The sequence below is a fragment of the Oncorhynchus keta genome, chromosome 5 (genome assembly GCF_023373465.1).
Source record: "Oncorhynchus keta strain PuntledgeMale-10-30-2019 chromosome 5, Oket_V2, whole genome shotgun sequence".
NCBI classification, from domain to species: Eukaryota; Metazoa; Chordata; class Actinopteri; order Salmoniformes; family Salmonidae; genus Oncorhynchus; species Oncorhynchus keta.
This window is the reverse complement of record NC_068425.1, coordinates 24,148,606-24,168,535: the sequence shown is the minus strand read 5'-3', so window position 1 is coordinate 24,168,535 and position 19,930 is coordinate 24,148,606. Positions and strand designations below refer to the sequence as shown.

General features: G+C 43.8%; 1 protein-coding gene and 2 long non-coding RNA genes across 9 annotated transcripts in view; 2 read left to right on the top strand and 1 right to left on the bottom strand.

Moving 5' to 3' along the window:
- LOC118372555 (titin-like) overlaps positions 1–19,930 on the top strand; it is a 28,922-nt gene that overhangs the window by 6,791 nt on the left and 2,201 nt on the right. The window contains exons 12-22 of the mRNA XM_052518320.1: positions 1,522–1,572; positions 4,120–4,170; positions 4,461–4,505; positions 8,997–9,053; positions 11,994–12,050; positions 12,273–12,308; positions 12,662–13,060; positions 13,238–13,339; positions 13,570–13,632; positions 13,954–13,992; positions 14,305–14,355. Of these exons, the coding sequence (XP_052374280.1) occupies positions 1,522–1,572; positions 4,120–4,170; positions 4,461–4,505; positions 8,997–9,053; positions 11,994–12,050; positions 12,273–12,308; positions 12,662–13,060; positions 13,238–13,339; positions 13,570–13,632; positions 13,954–13,992; positions 14,305–14,355 (951 nt within the window). The remainder of the gene's footprint in view (positions 1–1,521; positions 1,573–4,119; positions 4,171–4,460; positions 4,506–8,996; positions 9,054–11,993; positions 12,051–12,272; positions 12,309–12,661; positions 13,061–13,237; positions 13,340–13,569; positions 13,633–13,953; positions 13,993–14,304; positions 14,356–19,930) is intronic.
- On the bottom strand, positions 10,632–11,981 carry LOC127930076 (uncharacterized). 4 transcript variants are annotated; one of them, XR_008136657.1, is made up of 3 exons: positions 11,578–11,981; positions 11,101–11,312; positions 10,632–10,994 (listed from the first exon to the last, which is right to left on the bottom strand). It is a non-coding gene; the product is annotated as an uncharacterized LOC127930076 (long non-coding RNA). The 4 variants fall into 4 exon arrangements; XR_008136656.1 differs by having other exon boundaries at positions 10,632–10,941; XR_008136658.1 differs by having other exon boundaries at positions 10,632–10,941; positions 11,101–11,259.
- On the top strand, positions 14,564–19,926 carry LOC127930075 (uncharacterized). Of its 4 annotated transcripts, none has more exons than XR_008136655.1 (3): positions 14,564–15,269; positions 15,426–15,503; positions 15,608–19,926. It is a non-coding gene; the product is annotated as an uncharacterized LOC127930075 (long non-coding RNA). The 4 variants fall into 4 exon arrangements; XR_008136654.1 differs by having other exon boundaries at positions 15,426–15,711; positions 16,076–19,926; XR_008136652.1 differs by having other exon boundaries at positions 15,426–16,231; positions 16,414–19,926.

The following is a 19,930-nucleotide window of genomic DNA, read 5'->3' as shown; positions in this document are numbered from 1 at the left end:
AGATGGACAGGGAGCCAACACTATAGACCTACAATACCAGATGGACAGGGAGCCAAACACTATAGACCTACAATACCAGATGGACAGGGAGCCAAACACTATAGACCTACAATACCAGATGGACAGGGAGCCAAACACTATAGACCTACAATACCAGATGGACAGGGAGCCAAACACTATAGACCTACAATACCAGATGGACAGGGAGCCAAACACTATAGACCTACAATACCAGATGGACAGGGAGCCAAACACTATAGACCTACAATACCAGATGGACAGGGAGCCAAACACTATAGACCTACAATACCAGATGGACAGGGAGCCAAACACTATAGACCTACAATACCAGCTGGACTGGGGCTCGCTAGAGACTCCTCTTCACCTGCAATTGTTTGTTTTAATTGTTAGTTGTCAACTGGGATGCATATCATCTTCCTGTTGTTTGTCTATGGTTTCCTCCCAAAAGTGTTTGTGAATGTTGCTCTTCATCTAATTACAATGTATTAAATCTTAAAATGTATCTCAATCAGTGACTAACTCCAGGTGTTCATAGAAACCTCTCTTTAGAATGTGCATATCAGCTGTCTGAGGTTGCTAATGAATTTGATATGGTGTTTTCTTCAAGTGTTATTTTAACATGTTATCTATGTTGTCTCTCCAGCGTCTTTGTCATCCAATGTCTTCACTTACGCCTGCCTCAATTGAGTTCTCATTTACATTAACAGCCTTGATTTATCAGTAGTTCTTGATTTAATATCTCCAGATTGGGAAAGCATTTAATTCAGTTGTGACAAAAAACTTGAAGTGACCTTCAATGAACATTTACTTGACTTCTTAGCTGAACATGTTGATGTGTTTAATGAAGCTATGTGACTGTGTGGTAAAATGTGTATAGCTTTAGCAGGTGGAAACTTGTGGAATAGACACCGCCTGGAATTAACTTTTAACCAATCAGCATTCAGGATTAGACCCACCGATTGCATAACATGTATACTGGTTGTTTAGGGACTGGTGATGGTGGAGCAGAGCAACCTATTGAACAGGGTGCTAAAGGCAACTGTGTGTTTGCCTGTCGTCCCGTCTGTAGCTCAGTGTGTGTCATCCTGTCTGTGTCTGTGCCCTGGTGTCTGTTCTATGTATCAGTGTTGCGCCACAGAGGACGGCTTGGTTCATTCAAAACTCTGACTTACATGCTAATCCGAATTCATCCCCCTGACTCTGACAGTCTAAATATAGAGTCTCTGCTACATCCTCGGTTTAGCTTTCGTTTAGAGTGAGTGTCACAGTTTAATAGTGAACACTGCTTGTTGCGTGCTGGGGTGTTCAATATGCTGTGTCATATTGGGTTCCTGAAGTATATGTATGGTTCATATTAGTTGCAGTACAAGTGTCGCTAAGACTGCATGCCCATGACTAACGTACCGATTCAACAACTTGTCAATATGTTAGCTTTTTGTCACGTGTTTGGTCTGTTTATATATATTTTTGTACCTAATGAGTCATTGTTGTGGTCTTCAGGATATGGTGCAGGAGCTGGAGTGCCCAATGGACAGGGTGCTAAACCCAATGGTAAACATCTGCTACTCTATCTCTGTGTGTCTGTCAAAAGTTTAAACTCTAACAGCAGGAAGATATGACGTTACAGTAAATATATTACAATCAGATAGCTGCTGAATACCCTGTTTTAGGTTGTGTTGAATAACTAGTATAATGGTCTCTAGGAAGTGGTCCAGGATGTGGAGTGCCCAATGGTCAGGGTGCTAAACCTAAACCCCATGTTAAACCTCTGCTACTCTGTCTGTTGTTACTCTGTCTGTTGTTTCTCTGTCTGTTGTTACTCTTGTCTGTTGTTTTTTGGTCTGTTGTTACTCTGTCGGTTGTTACTCTGTCTGTTGTTTCTCTGTCTGTTGTTTTTTGGTCTGTTGTTACTCTGTATGTTGTTACTCTGTCTGTTGTTACTCTGTCTGTTGTTTCTCTGTCTGTTGTTACTCTGTATGTTGTTACTCTGTCGGTTGTTACTCTGTCTGTTGTTTCTCTGTCTGTCTGCTACGTACAGTATTGCATGATGATGGTATTTCTGGATGATATTGCCCTTCTGACAAATATCACTGTCTAGTGTGTGAATATCAGCTGGTGACCTGCTATGATCTGTTTTAGTGATTTTTAAGTACACTGTTGCTGTACATTTTGACTGGATGCCTAACTTCCCTATTGTTGCTATTGTGGCATTTGATGCAGTTTTACGCAGCGCTCAGGCATGCATTCTTTAAACGGTATGTGGTGGTTACTAACCAGTGTTGTGGTTTTCAGGATATGGTCCAGTTGCTGGTGTTCCTAATGGTGCTATACCCAGTGGTGCTATACCCAGTGGTGCTAATCCCAGTGGTGCTAAACCCAGTGGTGCTAAACCCAGTGGTGCTATACCCAGTGGTGCTATACCCAGTGGTGCTATACCCAGTGGTGCTATACCCAGTGGTGTTAATCCCAATGGTGCTAAACCCAGTGGTGCTAAACCCAGTGGTGCTAAACCCAGTGGTGCTAATCCCAATGGTGCTAAACCCAGTGGTGCTAAACCCAGTGGTGCTATACCCAGTGGTGTTAATCCCAGTGGTGCTAAACCCAGTGGTGCTAAACCCAGTGGTGCTATACCCAGTGGTGCTAAACCCAGTGGTGCTATACCCAGTGGTGTTAATCCCAGTGGTGCTATACCCAGTGGTGCTATACCCAGTGGTGTTAATCCCAGTGGTGCTAAACCCAGTGGTGCTAAACCCAGTGGTGATAAACCCAGTGGTGCTATACCCAGTGGTGCTAAACCCAATGGTGCTAAACCCAGTGGTGCTATACCCAGTGGTGCTAAACCCAGTGGTGCTATACCCAGGTGTGCTAAACCCAGTGGTGCTAAACCCAGTGGTGCTATACCCAGTGGTGCTAAACCCAATGGTGCTATACCCAGTGGTGCTAAACCCAGTGGTGCTATACCCAGTGGTGTTAGTCCCAGTGGTGCTAAACCCAGTGGTGCTATACCCAGTGGTGCTAAACCCAGTGGTGCTATACCCAGTGGTGCTATACCCAGTGGTGTTAATCCCAGTGGTGCTAAACCCAGTGGTGCTAAACCCAGTGGTGCTAAACCCAGTGGTGCTATACCCAGTGGTGCTAAACCCAGTGGTGCTATACCCAGTGGTGTTAATCCCAGTGGTGCTATACCCAGTGGTGCTATACCCAGTGGTGTTAATCCCAGTGGTGCTAAACCCAGTGGTGCTAAACCCAGTGGTGCTATACCCAGTGGTGCTAAACCCAGTGGTGCTATACCCAGTGGTGTTAATCCCAGTGGTGCTATACCCAGTGGTGCTATACCCAGTGGTGTTAATCCCAGTGGTGCTAAACCCAGTGGTGCTAAACCCAGTGGTGCTAAACCCAGTGGTGCTATACCCAGTGGTGCTAAACCCAATGGTGCTATACCCAGTGGTGCTATACCCAGTGGTGTTAATCCCAATGGTGCTAAACCCAGTGGTGCTAAACCCAGTGGTGCTATACCCAGTGGTGCTAAACCCAGTGGTGCTATACCCAGTGGTGCTAAACCCAATGGTGCTATACCCAGTGGTGCTAAACCCAGTGGTGCTATACCCAGTGGTGTTAGTCCCAGTGGTGCTAAACCCAGTGGTGCTATACCCAGTGGTGCTAAACCCAGTGGTGCTATACCCAGTGGTGCTATACCCAGTGGTGCTATACCCAGTGGTGTTAATCCCAATGGTGCTAAACCCAGTGGTGCTAAACCCAGTGGTGCTAAACCCAGTGGTGTTAATCCCAATGGTGCTAAACCCAGTGGTGTTAATCCCAGTGGTGCTAAACCCAGTGGTGCTATACCCAGTGGTGCTAAATCCAGTGGTGCTATACCCAGTGGTGTTAATCCCAGTGGTGCTAAACCCAGTGGTGCTATACCCAGTGGTGCTAAACCCAATGGTGCTAAACCCAGTGGTAAACCTCTGTTACCATCACTAAATGTAAGAGTCTGTATCTCTATTGCTGTATCTTTCATGACTTCAGACTGAACCCAATGGTCATTGCCGAGATCTACAGAGCTAACTTGTATTGAATAACAGTTGTTGTGGTCTTCAGGATATGGTCCAGGAGCTGGCATTCCCAATGGTCAGGGTGCTAAACCCAATGGTAAACCATGGCTACTTTGTCTGTGTCTACGGCCCTATTCAATGTGTGTCTTTCTATCTCAAAATTGAGGTTGAGTTGAATGGTGCATGCTGTGTGGTAATGCCAACGTTTGTAGCATATTATGCTTGCATGGTCTGGTCATTTTTAGCAATGGTAATGCCAGTTTAAATCTCTGTGTTTAAATAACTGGATGGCACTCATTATCATAACCTACAAAACGTTTGATAATAAATTATACAGCACTAACTTGCTTTGACCCAGTGTTAAGTAATAGTTGTTGTGGTCTCTAGGATATGGTCCAGGAGTTGGAGCCCTCAACGGTGGTAAAAGCTATGGTAAAGCTCTATCTGAGTGTTACAGTCTCTCAATCTCTCTTTCTCTGTCACTCTCGTATGATAAGCTACAGAACCTGTGACTATAAGTCTTGGCTTGTTGAGTAACCAGTATCAGTAGTTGTGGTTTCCAGGATATTGTTCAGGAGCTGGAGTGTCTACAGGGCTTGTTGAGTAACCCGTGTTCAGTATCAGTAGTTGTGGTCTTCAGGATATGGTTCAGGAGCTGGAGTGTCTACTGGGCTTGGTGCTAAAAATTGTAGACTTCTGCTACTGGGTTGTTTCTGTTTCTCTGGCTGGTCTTCATCAGTGGTGATCTGCACATTGTTCTGCATGCTGGATGGCACTGCCACCGCAACAATTATGTCTTTGTCAGCTTTACAGTTAAGACCATGTTGGAATAAGTCTCGCTTTTCTCTGGTACTATGTTAGGTCAGTACCTGGTCACAGAAAAACACGGCCATTTTTCCAGCCAAAGAGAGGAGTCACAGAAAGCAGAAATAGAGATCAAATTAATCACTAACCTTTGATGATCTTCATCAGATGGCACTCATAGGACTTCATGTTACACAATAAATGTATGTTTTCTTCGATAAAGTTCATATTTATATCCAAAAATCTCAGTTTACATTGGCACGTTATGGTCAGAAATGCATTGTCTCAAACAAACATCCGGTGAAAGTGCTGAGAGCCACATCAAATAACAGAAATACTCATCATAAATATTGATAAACGATACAAGTGTTAAGCATGGAATTATAGATCAACTTCTCCTTAATGCAACCTCTGAGTCAGATTTAAAAAATACTTTACGGCGAAAGCACACTTTGCGATTATGTTAGGTTAGCTCCTAGCCACAGAAACCCATACAGCCATTTTCCAAACAAGAAGATGTGTCACAAAAGTCAGAAAAAGCATTCAAATTAATCACTTACCTTTGATGATCTTCATCTGGTGGCACTCCCAGGTCTCCATGTTAGACAATAAATGTTTGTTTTGTTCGATAATGTCCCTCTTTATGAGCAAAAGCCTCCTTTTTGTTTGCCCGTTGTGTCCATAATCCGAATGCAGAAGGCGCGTGCACTAATTCCAGGACGAAAAGTTTTTTTAAAAGTACAATTAAAGTTAATAGAAACATGCCAAACGATGTTTAAAATCAATCCTCCAGTTGTTTTTGTCATAAATAATCAATAATATTTCAACCGGACAAAAGCTTTGTCAATAGGAAAGGAGAAACAAGAAATGATGATGAATGGACATTTCCACTGGCCACTAATTGAAAGTGCTGTATCTCCTTCATTTTTAAGAGTAAACGCCTGAAACAATGCCTAAAGACTGGTCACGTGTAGAGGAAAGCACAGAGCTCATGAACTGGGTCCTAAGTCTTTGTATGGTGGATAGGCTTTCAATGGAAAAACAGCATTTCAAAATAATAATACTTCCTGGTTGGATTTTCCTCGGGTTTTCACCCGCCGTATCAGTTCTGTTATACTCACAGACATTATTTTAACAGTTTTGGAAACTTTGGAGTGTTTTCTGTCCAAATATACTAATTATATGCATATCCTATCTTCTGGGATTGAGTAGCAGGCAGTTTAATTTGGGCATGCTTTTCATCCAAAATTCAGAAAAGTAAAGTTAACCCGACAGACTTATTGAATGCCTATAACTGTTCTGTAAAGGATGTAACCAAGCTTTCCAATGGTCAATTGTAAACAGTGTTGAGCAAGTAGTGTAAAGTAATCACTAGTGTGGTCTCTAGGATACGGCCCAGGAGTTCAGCAACCCAGTGGTGCTGAAAGCAATGGTAAACCTCTGATACCCGGTCTGTGTCACAGTCTGTCTCTGTCTCTTTCTGTATTGAAGTGGAGCTGTATATTTAGAACTATCTTTAAAAATATATTTTTGGTGACATGAAATTTGCTGATATCCTCCCAAATGCTAGTCAGCTAGTCTCTGTGATATATATTTTTTGGTGCATGGCTAAGAATCTATGTTTTGAATTACCAGGATAAAGAGCAGTGTGTTGTGGGAATGCAAATGGTTTTGAATAATGAGTGGTTGTAACTAGAGGTCGACCAATCATGATTTTTCAACGCCGATACCGATTATTGGAGGACCAAAAAAAGCCGATACCGATTAATCTGACAATTTTTAAAAAATGTATTTGAAATAATGATAATTACAACAATACTGAATGAACACTTTTATTTTAACTTAATATAATACATCAATAAAATCAACATAGACTCAAATAAATAAAGAAACATATTCAATTTGGTTTAAATAATGCAAAAACCAAGTGTTGGAGAAGAAAGTAAAAGTGCAATATGTGCCATGTAAAAAAGTTAACGTTTAAGTTCCTTGCTCAGAACACGACATGAGTCTTCAATATTCCCAGGTAAGAAGTTTTAGGTTGTAGTTATTATCGGACTATTTCTCTCTATACCATTTGTATTTCATATACCTTTGACTATTGGATGTTCTTATAGGCACTTTAATATTGACATTGTAACAGTATAGCTTCCGTCCCTCTCCTCGCCCCTAACTGTGCTCGAACCAGGAACACATCGACAACAGCCACCATCGAGGGCATCGTTACCCATCGCTCCACAAAAGCCGCGGCCCTTGCAGAGCAAGGGGACCAACTACTTCAAGGTCTCAGAGCAAGTTACGCCACCAGATTTTAAGAAAGGCATTGATGTTTATGGTTAGGTACATTTGTGCAAAAATTGTGCTTTTTTCGCAAATGCGCTTTTGTTAAGTCATCCCCCGTTTGGTGAAGTCGGTCTTCACACAGTTCGCAAAGAGCCCGGCGGCCCAAACTGCTGCATATACCCTGTTGCACAGAACGCAAGAGAAGTGACACAATTTCCCTAGTTAAAATAAATTAATGTTAGCAGGCAATATTATCTAAATATGCAGGTTTAAAAATATATACTTGAGCCTCCCGGGTGGCGCAGTGGTTAAGGGCGCTGTAATGCAGCGCCAGCTGTGCCATCAGAGTCCCTGGGTTCGCGTCCAGGCTCTGTCGTAACTGGCCGCGACTGGGAGGTCCGTGGGGAAATGCACAATTGGCCTAGTGTCGCCTGGGTTAGGGAGGGCTTGGTCAGTAGGGGTGTCCTTGTCTCATCGCGCACCAGCGACTCCTGTGGCGGGCTGGGCGCAGTGTGCGCTAGCCAAGGTGGCCGGGTGCACCGGTGCATTGGTGTGGCTGGCTTCCGGGTTGGATGCGCACTGTGTTAAGAAGCAGTGCGGCTTGGTTGGGTTGTGTATCGGAGGACACATGACTTTCAACCTTCCTCTCTCCCGAGGCCGTACGGGAGTTGTAGCGATGAGACAAGATAGTAGCTACTACAACAATTGGATACCATGAAATTGGGGAGAAAAAGGGGTAAAAAAAAAAAAAAAAAAATATATATATATATATATACTTGTGTATTGATTTTAAGAAAGGCATTGATGTTTATGGTTAGGTACACATTGGTGCAACGACAGTGCTTTTTTCGCGAATGCTCTTGTTAAATCACCCGTTTGGTGAAGTAGGCTGTGATTCAATGAGAAATTAACAAGCACCGCATCGATTATATGCAACGCAGGACAAGCTAGATAAACTAGTAATATCATCAACCATGTGTAGTTATAACTAGTGATTATGTTAAGATTTATTGTTTTTATAAGATACGTTTAATGCAAGCTTGCACCTTACCTTAGCTCCTTGCTGCACTCGCATAACAGGTAGTCAGGCTGCCACGCGGTCTCCTCGTGGAGTGCAATGTAATCGGCCTGTGATCAGTGTCCAAAAAAGCCGATTACCGATTGTTATGAAAACTTGAAATTGGCCCTAATTAATCAGCCATTCTGATTAATCCGTCGACCTCTAGTTGTAACACTTGTTGTGGTTTCTAGGATATGTTCCAGGAGCTGGAGTTCTCAATGGTGCTAAAAGCAATGGTAAACCTCTTTCTCAGTCTCTGTAATGTCACTGTGTCTGAGCACCTTCCAGTGAGGGTTGGACACAGGGAGAGGTGCTATTTAAAGTGGGTCCCCTGTTTGGACAATGACACAGTAGGAGGAGACAGGGTGATATGTTTCTTATTTTAAACCACTCTCTGTGTGGTGGTGTTTTTCATGGTCCTTTGAGCTGGACATATAATATATAATAATATATGCCATTTAGCAGACACTGTTAACCAAAGCGACTTCCAGTCATGCATGCATACATTTTATAAATGGGTGGCCCCAGCGGGAATCGAACCCACAACCCTTAGTGTTGCAAGCGCTATAACAGAGGGACGCTGTTTCTGTTATTATAAGCTACAGAGCTAACTTGTTTAGTGGTCTCCAGGATTTGGTCCAGGAGCTGGAGTTTCCAGGGATCAGGGAGCCAAAGGCCATGGTAAACCTCTGTGTCTGTCCCTTTTTTCTATTTTCCTTTGTGTCTGTAATATTGTGAAGGTAGCAGTGTCGGGTAACATTTGTTGTGGTCTCTAGGATATGGTCCAGGAGTGGGAGAACCCAATGGACAGGGTGCTAAAGCAACAAAAACTGGTAACCCCATACAATCTAGCAGTCTGTGTGTTATATCCACCTGCATGTGCCATTAACTGTCATTTGTAGCGATCACTTTGTGTCAATGGCTAAAGTGCCCTAGGAAAGTATTCAGACCCCTTGACTTTTTCCACATTTTGTTACATTACAGCCTTATTCTATAATTGATTAAATAAATAAAAAATCCTCATCAATCTACACACAATACCCAATAATGACAAACCGAGAACAGGTTTTTAGACACAGATCTGGGGAAGGGTACCAAAAAATGTCTGCAGCATTGAAGGTCCCCAAGAACACAATGGCCTCAATCATTCTTAAATGGAAGAAGTTTGGAACAACCTTGACTCTTCCTAGAGCTGCCTGGGAGAACCTTCCAGAAGGACAAACATCTCTGCAGCACTCCGCCAATCAGGCCTTTAAAGTAGGGTGGCCAGACCAAAGCCACGCCTCAGTAAAAGGCACATGACAGCCCACTTGAGTTTGCCAATAGGCACCTAAAGGACTCTCCGACCATGAGAAACAAGATTCGTTGGTCTGATAAAACCAAGATTGAACTCTTTGGCCTGAATGCCAAGCTTCACGTCTGGAAGAAACGTGGTACCATCCCTACGGTGACGCATGGTGGTGGCAGCATCATGCTGTAGGGATGTTTTTCAGCAGCAGTGACAGGGAGACTAGTCAGGATCGAGGTAAAGATGAATGGAGCAAAGTCAGAGAGATCCTTGATGAAAACCTGCTCCAGAGTGCTCAGGACCTCAAACTGGGCCAAATGTTTACCTTCCAACAGGATAACGGCCCTAAGCACACAGCCAAGACAACATAGGAGTTGCTTCAGGACAAGTCTCTGAATGTCCTTGAGCGGCCCAGCCAGAGCCTGGATGTGAATACGATCGAACATCTCTGGAGAGACCTGAAAATAGTTGTGCAGCAACGCTCCCCATCCAACCTGACAGAGTTGGAGAAGATCTGCAGGGAAGAATGGGAGAAACTCCCCAAATACAGGTCTGCCAAGCTTGTAGCATCATATCTAAGAAGACGCAATGCTGTAATCGCTCCCAAAGGTGCTTTAACAAAGTACTGAGTAAAGGTTCTGAATACTTATGTAAATGTGATACTTCCATTTTTATTTTTTATAAATTAGCAAAAATGTCTAAAAACCTGTTTTTGCTTTGTCATTGTGCGGTATTGTGTGTAGATTGAGGAGGGGAAAAAATGATTTAATCAAGTTTAGAATAAGTCTGTAACGTAATAAAATGTGGAAAAGGTCAAAGGGTCTAAATACTTTCCGAAGGCACCCTCTATGAATGATGCACCGGTCTTGTTGGCTCTATGTTTGTGTTCTAGAAGCACACTGGAAGCTTTTGATGAATTGCTTTAGGGATGGTTGACTTGACATTTGACCTGAGTTGCAGGTTTGTTTTATTTTCACTGTGGCTTGGATTTGTGTAAACATATCTTTCTGATTGGTCACAGTTATGTGGTAAGCATGGATGTTGAGTGTCACAAGCTACGGCCTAATCACAGTGATATGTAATGTGCATGGATGTTGAGTGTCACAAGCTACGGCCTAATCACAGTGATATGTAATGTGCATGGACGTTGAGTGTCACAGGCTACGGCCTAATCACAGTGATATGTAATGTGCATGGATGTTGAGTGTCACAAGCTACGGCCTAATCACAGTGATATGTAATGTGCATGGATGTTGAGTGTCACAAGCTACGGCCTAATCACAGTGATATGTAATGTGCATGGATGTTGAGTGTCACAAGCTACGGCCTAATCACAGTGATATGTAATGTGCATCTATGTTGAGTGTCACAAGCTACGGCCTAATCACAGTGATATGTAATGTGCATGGATGTTGAGTGTCACAAGCTACGGCCTAATCACAGTGATATGTAATGTGCATGGATGTTGAGTGTCACAAGCTACGGCCTAATCACAGTGATATGTAATGTGCATGGATGTTGAGTGTCACAAGCTACGGCCTAATCACAGTGATATGTAATGTGCATGGATGTTGAGTGTCACAGGCTACGACCTAATCACAGTGATATGTAATGTGCATGGACGTTGAGTGTCACAAGCTACGGCCTAATCACAGTGATATGTAATGTGCATGGATGTTGAGTGTCACAAGCTACGGCCTAATCACAGTGATATGTAATGTGCATGGACGTTGAGTGTCACAAGCTACGGCCTAATCACAGTGATATGTAATGTGCATGGACGTTGAGTGTCACAAGCTACGGCCTAATCACAGTGATATGTAATGTGCATGGACGTTGAGTGTCACAAGCTACGGCCTAATCACAGTGATATGTAATGTGCATGGATGTTGAGTGTCACAAGCTACGGCCTAATCACAGTGATATGTAATGTGCATGGACGTTGAGTGTCACAAGCTACGGCCTAATCACAGTGATATGTAATGTGCATGGATGTTGAGTGTCACAAGCTACGGCCTAATCACAGTGATATGTAATGTGCATCTATGTTGAGTGTCACAGGCTACGACCTAATCACAGTGATATGTAATGTGCATGGATGTTGAGTGTCACAAGCTACGGCCTAATCACAGTGATATGTAATGTGCATCTATGTTGAGTGTCACAGGCTACGACCTAATCACAGTGATAAATAATGTGCATGGATGTTGAGTGTCACAAGCTACGGCCTAATCACAGTGATATGTAATGTGCATCTATGTTGAGTGTCACAGGCTACGACCTAATCACAGTGATAAATAATGTGCATGGATGTTGTGCTCTGCAGGCTTGGAGCCAATAGCAGCATTATGTGATGAGTGCTCTCTGTATGTTTTCCTCCACAGGTAACAGGGTCAATCACAATGCGATGAGTTTATGGATCGTGTCGCTCAGTCTCAAGTCAATCACAGGGTTTTGTGCTGAGCTTTGTTGACTTATTCCACAGGCTACGGTGCTGGAGCAGGCAGCTACCCTGGGGCAGGAAACAACGGCTATGGAGCAGGTAATGGAACTGACACTGACAGACAGAAACCTAACCAACATATTCTCTCCTTTCAATGAATGGCTCACTATTCTGTGGCATAAAGAACGTTATTGGAAACTCAATCTGGCACAGGTTCCATGTTACCTCTTCACAGTACATTATAATGCATGTTAGATGATGTAATTGAAATTATTTAGAAAGTAGATGATCGCTTGAGTAATGAATGCACCTATGCTACAGGTCTTGGACAAGGAGGATACCCCCAGAATGGAGCAGGCAAAGCTTTTCACTTTGTCTTTCTATTTCTGTCTCTCTTTATATATCTTTGTCTTTCTATTTCTGTCTCTCTTTATATATATTTGTCTTTCTATTTCTGTCTCTCTTTATATATCTTTGTCTTTCTATTTCTGTCTCTCTTTATATATCTTTGTCTTTCTATTTCTGTCTCTCTTTATATATCTTTGTCTTTCTATTTCTGTCTCTCTTTATATATCTTTGTCTTTCTATTTCTGTCTCTCTTTATATATCTTTGTCTTTCTATTTCTGTCTCTCTTTATATATCTTTGTCTTTCTATTTTTTCTATCTAAATCCATTTTTCACTCTTTCTCGCTCTTGCTCTCGATTTCAGGTGCCAGTCTGGGACAGGGAGGATACCCCCAGGGTGGAGCAGGAGGATACCCCCAGGGTGGAGCAGGAGGATACCCCCAGGGTGGAGCAGGTGGATACCCACAGGGTGGAGAAGGTGGATACCCCCAGGGTGGAGCAGGTGGATACCCACAGGGTGGAGAAGGTGGATACCCCCAGGGTGGAGCAGGTGGATACCCCCAGGGTGGAGCAGGAGGATACCCCCAGGGTGGAGCAGGAGGATACCCCCAGGGTGGAGCAGGTGGATACCCCCAGGGTGGAGCAGGTGGATACCCCCAGGGTGGAGCAGGTGGATACCCCCAGGGTGGAGCAGGTGGATACCCCCAGGGTGGAGCAGGTGGATACCCCCAGGGTGCAGGAAAACCAGGCAAAGCTGGCGGTGGTGAGTCTTTTACTTTGTCGCCATGTCTCTTTCTTTCTTCTCCCTCTCTCTCTCTCTCTCTCTTTCTATTCTCTTTTTTCTCTTTCACTCCATTTGCCCTCTTTCTCTCTCTCTCTCTCTCTCTTTCTCTCTCTCTCTCTCTCTCTCTCTCTCTCTCTCTCTCTCTCTCTCTCTCAGGTGCTAATCTGGGACAGGGAGGATATCCCCAGGGTGGAGCAGGAGGATATCCCCAGGGTGGAGCAGGAGGATACCCCCAGGGTGGAGCAGGCAAATCAGCGGGTAAGGACTATTAATTATCACACTTTTGCACTCTCTAGTTCTAATTTTCTATCTTTCTCTGTTTCTCTTGCTCTCTTATTATCTCTCCCACCTTTCATTTTCTCTCTCATTTCCATTTGCCATCTTCTTTACTCTTCTTCAATCTCCTCTTTTCTCTTTATGAAATATCCCACAGTACTCTCTCTATGAATGATGTGCTGTGCTCTAATGTTTTTTGGTTGTCCTCACAGGTTATGGTGATCAAATTGGAGGAGCATACCCCGGGGCCGGAGCGGGCAACGGATATGGGAATGGTGAGTCAGCATGCTTCCTCTTGTCAAATGCTAAGGTCAAATTCCTTTATTAAGGTCAAATGCCTTAAAATATAACTACAATTAGAGGACACTGTAGACTGAAGTATAGAGCTGAGGCATTAACGATGAAATACGACATTCAATAGATGTGTTGGGAATGACTGAGGATTACAGTAGCAGTGTGAAACATAGCTGCCTCTCTAGAGACGGAAGACAACTGCACCAAAGTTGTCACTGAGAAGTGATCTTAAATGAAAGAAGACAGATCCTCAGGGTCTGTACCACCAGGAAGTGACCTCGACTTCTTTTGTTCTCATGCAGGTGGAGGCCCAGCTGGGGGGGCCAATGCAGTGCCTGCAGGTATTTGGCGCCGGCATGTGTCTCTGTCTGTCTGTCTGTCTGTCTGTCTGTCTGTCTGTCTGTCTGTCTGTCTGTCTGTCTGTCTGTCTGTCTGCCTGTCTGTACATGGCATGCACCTGTCCTTATCTGTTAACCTTTCTATCCCCTGTAAAGGAAGTACTGTTGGGGAAAACTTCTGCCACAACATTTAACAAGCCCACGCTAAAGCTAGAGGAGCTGGAAAGCTGCATGCAGTGTTGTTTGGGGACTTTGTTTTAGACTAAATGTCTGCTTTCTTGTCAAGGTTTTTAACATGTCCCCTCTTCTCCACAGGCTATGGCAATGGCTACGGTGCTAGTACTGGAGGCAATGGTTATGGAGCCGGTAGGTCTCATCATCTATAGCCAACCAACTAACATCTGTGGGTGGCTGACCAACTAACTGACCCGCTCACATACAGACATAATTATAATTGATTGATGATTATAATTATGTTTCAGGGATTGGGTACCCAACAGTGTTAGCAGATGGTGCTGCTGGGCTGGGAGGCAAGGCAGGGAAGGGAGCAGGAGGTAACCATTCATAAACCAGTAACAACTCATTCTTTTTTTGATTTCACCTTTATTTAACCAGGTGGCCAGTTGAGAACAAGTTCTCATTTACAACTGTGACCTGGCCAAGATAAAGCAAAGCAGTGCGACACAAACAACACAGAGTTACACATGGGATAAACAAACGTACAGTCAATAACACAATAGAAAAGTCTATATACAGTGTGTGCAAATGTAGTAAGATTAGGGAGGTCAGGCAATAAATAGGCCATAGTGGCACAATAATTACAATTTAGCAATTAAACACTTGAGTGATAGATGTGCAGAAGATGAATGTGCAAGTAGAGATACTGGGGTGCAAAGGAGGAAAAGAAAAAAGAACAATCTGGGAAAGAGGTAGTTGGGTGGGCTATTTACAAATGGGCTATGTACAGCTTCAGTGATTTTTGCAATGTTACATGACACATGGCATGCAATAACATGCCATGTGTCATGTAACAGTGTGGATGCCAGGTGTAATGTAACATTGTGGACGCTAGGTGTAATGTAACAGTGTGGACGCTAGGTGTAATGTAACAGTGTGGACACTAGGTGTAATGTAACAGTGTGGATGCCAGGTGTAATGTAACAGTGTGGATGCCAGGTGTAATGTAACAGTGTGGATGCCAGGTGTAATGTAACATTGTGGACGCTAGGTGTAATGTAACAGTGTGGACGCTAGGTGTAATGTAACAGTGTGGACACTAGGTGTAATGTAACAGTGTGGATGCCAGGTGTAATGTAACAGTGTGGACGCTAGGTGTAATGTAAAAGTGTGGACACTAGGTGTAATGTAACAGTGTGGACGCTAGGTGTAATGTAACAGTGTGGATGCCAGGTGTAATGTAACATTGTGGACGCTAGGTGTAATGTAACAGTGTGGACGCTAGGTGTAATGTAACAGTGTGGACACTAGGTGTAATGTAACAGTGTGGACACTAGGTGTAATGTAACAGTGTGGATGCCAGGTGTAATGTAACAGTGTGGATGCCAGGTGTAATGTAACAGTGTGGATGCCAGGTGTAATGTAACATTGTGGACGCTAGGTGTAATGTAACAGTGTGGACGCTAGGTGTAATGTAACAGTGTGGACACTAGGTGTAATGTAACAGTGTGGATGCCAGGTGTAATGTAACATTGTGGACGCTAGGTGTAATGTAACAGTGTGGACACTAGGTGTAATGTAACAGTGTGGACACTAGGTGTAATGTAACAGTGTGGACGCTAGGTGTAATGTAACAGTGTGGACACCAGGTGTAATGTAACAGTGTGGACGCTAGGTGTAATGTAACAGTGTGGACGCTAGGTGTAATGTAACAGTGTGGACGCTAGGTGTAATGTAACAGTGTGGACGCTAGGTGTAATGTAACAGTGTGGACGCTAGGTGTAATGTAACAGTGTGGACACCAGGTGTATTGTAACAGTGTGGACGCTAGGTGTAATGTAACAGTGTGGACGCTAGGTGTAATGTAACAGTGTGGACGATAGGTGTAATGTAACAGTGTGGACGATAGGTGTAATGTAACAGTGTGGACGCTAGGTGTAATGTAACAGTGTGGACACTAGGTGTAATGTAACAGTGTGGACGCTAGGTGTAATGTAACAGTGTGGACGCTAGGTGTAATGTAACAGTGTGGACGCTAGGTGTAATGTAACAGTGTGGACGCTAGGTGTAATGTAACAGTGTGGACGCTAGGTGTAATGTAACAGTGTGGACACCAGGTGTATTGTAACAGTGTGGACGCTAGGTGTAATGTAACAGTGTGGACGCTAGGTGTAATGTAACAGTGTGGACGATAGGTGTAATGTAACAGTGTGGATGCCAGGTGTAATGTAACAGTGTGGATGCCAGGTGTAATGTAACAGTGTGGACACCAGGTGTAATGTAACAGTGTGGACGCTAGGTGTAATGTAACAGTGTGGACGCTAGGTGTAATGTAACAGTGTGGACGCTAGGTGTAATGTAACAGTGTGGACACCAGGTGTATTGTAACAGTGTGGACGCTAGGTGTAATGTAACAGTGTGGACGCTAGGTGTAATGTAACAGTGTGGACGATAGGTGTAATGTAACAGTGTGGATGCCAGGTGTATTGTAACAGTGTGGACGCTATGTGTAATGTAACAGTGTGGATGCCAGGTGTATTGTAACAGTGTGGACGCTAGGTGTAATGAAACAGTGTGGACGATAGGTGTAATGTAACAGTGTGGATGCCAGGTGTAATGTAACAGTGTGGATGCCAGGTGTAATGTAACAGTGTGGACGCTAGGTGTAATGTAACAGTGTGGATGCCAGGTGTATTGTAACAGTGTGGATGCCAGGTGTAATGTAACAGTGTGGATGCCAGGTGTAATGTAACAGTGTGGATGCCAGGTGTATTGTAACAGTGTGGATGCCAGGTGTAATGTAACAGTGTGGATGCCAGGTGTAATGTAACAGTGTGGACGCTAGGTGTAATGTAACAGTGTGGATGCCAGGTGTATTGTAACAGTGTGGATGCCAGGTGTAATGTAACAGTGTGGATGCCAGGTGTAATGTAACAGTGTGGACGCTAGGTGTAATGTAACAGTGTGGACGCTAGGTGTAATGTAACAGTGTGGACGCTAGGTGTAATGTAACAGTGTGGATGCCAGGTGTAATGTAACAGTGTGGATGCCAGGTGTAATGTAACAGTGTGGATGCCAGGTGTAATGTAACAGTGTGGATGCCAGGTGTAATGTAACAGTGTGGACGCTAGGTGTAATGTAACAGTGTGGATGCCAGGTGTATTGTAACAGTGTGGATGCCAGGTGTAATGTAACAGTGTGGATGCCAGGTGTAATGTAACAGTGTGGACGCTAGGTGTAATGTAACAGTGTGGACGCTAGGTGTAATGTAACAGTGTGGATGCCAGGTGTAATGTAACAGTGTGGATGCCAGGTGTAATGTAACAGTGTGGATGCCAGGTGTAATGTAACAGTGTGGATGCCAGGTGTAATGTAACAGTGTGGACGCTAGGTGTAATGTAACAGTGTTGACGCTAGGTGTAATGTAACAGTGTGGACGCTAGGTGTAATGTAACAGTGTGGATGCCAGGTGTAATGTAACAGTGTGGATGCCAGGTGTAATGTAACAGTGTGGATGCCAGGTGTAATGTAACAGTGTGGATGCCAGGTGTAATGTAACAGTGTGGACGCTAGGTGTAATGTAACAGTGTGGACGCCAGGTGTAATGTAACAGTGTGGACGCTAGGTGTAATGTAACAGTGTGGACGCCAGGTGTATTGTAACAGCGTGGACGCTAGGTGTAATGTAACAGTGTGGACACCAGGTGTATTGTAACAGTGTGGATGCCAGGTGTAATGTAAAAGTGTGGATGCCAGGTGTAATGTAACAGTGTGGACGCTAGGTGTAATGTAACAGTGTGGACGCCAGGTGTAATGTAACAGTGTGGATGCCAGGTGTAATGTAACAGTGTGGATGCCAGGTGTAATGTAACAGTGTGGACGCTAGGTGTAATGTAACAGTGTGGACGCTAGGTGTAATGTAACAGTGTGGACGCTAGGTGTAATGTAACAGTGTGGACACCAGGTGTAATGTAACAGTGTGGACGCCAGGTGTAATGCAACAGTGTGGACACCAGGTGTAATGTAACAGTGTGGACACCAGGTGTAATGTAACATTGTGGACGCCAGGTGTATTGTAACAGTGTGGATGCCAGGTGTAATGTAACAGTGTGGATGCCAGGTGTAATGTAACAGTGTGGACGCTAGGTGTAATGTAACAGTGTGGACGCCAGGTGTAATGTAACAGTGTGGATGCCAGGTGTAATGTAACAGTGTGGACGCTAGGTGTAATGTAACAGTGTGGACGCTAGGTGTAATGTAACAGTGTGGACACCAGGTGTAATGTAACATTGTGGACACCAGGTGTAATGTAACAGTGTGGACACCAGGTGTATTGTAACAGTGTGGACGCCAGGTGTAATGCAACAGTGTGGACACCAGGTGTAATGTAACAGTGTGGACACCAGGTGTAATGTAACAGTGTGGACGCCAGGTGTAATGTAACAGTGTGGACGCCAGGTGTAATGTAACAGTGTGGACGCTAGGTGTAGCAATTGTCTCCCATATGGAAATAACTCTGAACCATGCCAATGTTCTGCCAACCATGTCTTGTCAATATCTCCTAGTTGTCTTATGTGGGATTTTCTTCATAACTTTAGGGGACCTCTATCTAACCACAGAGTTACCACCCAGGGGTTCATTGTTTGTTTTATTCCTCTGCTAACAAGCAGGATGTACACAAGGAAAGGAGAATAACTTTCACCCTAATTGATGTCACTAATAACATCACACTCCAAAACATGCATGCTAACGAAAGCAATGAAACGCTCCCTGGACATGTCACGGTGTAATACCTAATCACTCATCCTAAACACTCCGAATTACCATCAGGAATGACCATCTGAAACATAACTGATCAATTCATCCATAATCATGTGATAATCCATAATCATGTGATAATCCATAATCATGTGATAATCCATAAACGTGCACCATATGGATGACCCCTTTAACCAGACAATTATGTTTGAAAAACATCTGTTCAGGAATGCCAGCTCATCAAAATATGCATGTTCAGAACATCATTCATGACATCATCTGGATGATGACATCTACATATATCTTCATTCTAAAGGACACATATCGAAACAAATTTATGATTTCCTTCACACAATCATACACACATTCTGTGTTTCACTTCTCATCTGACATAATCTCTATGCTCACTCTGATCAGCACTGTGTAATCTGTGTAATCCATCTCTGTTTAACTCACATGCCTCCTCCTTCATGCAGTACCCTGTGTGTGTCTGTAGGGGGTGCTGGCTCTGGTCCTGGTGGTGCTCTGCCTTATGGGGGCCAGCCTGTGGTAACTGCTGGGCTGTGGCCTGATGGTGGGAAGTTGGGCGGGTACGGCCCAGATCCCTACGGGTTTGCATAGCCTATGGGGCTGGGGCATGATACTGGCCTGGGTAAATACACTCTAAAGAGAGGGGAGGGTGAACAAAGGAAGAACAAGAGAAAATAGAGGCAGAAAAAGGACTGAAAAATAAAGAGGTAGAGAAAGGGTGAAAAGTAGAGATGAAGAGAAGAGAAGGATTAGACAAAGAAAAAAGCAAGTCAGTGATGAACACTGAAGCAGCAACAGAGGGACTCAAAGGTCACTGTCAAAAACTCAAGGGTCACTGTCACAGGAAAGCCAATAATCATTGTCATTTTACACATTTGCATACAGTTGATGCCATAATTGAGTCATATGTTTTCCATGCATTGATGTGGTCTGTGGGGTGGGAGGAGAGATGATGAGACTCTATAAGCGACCCTTGT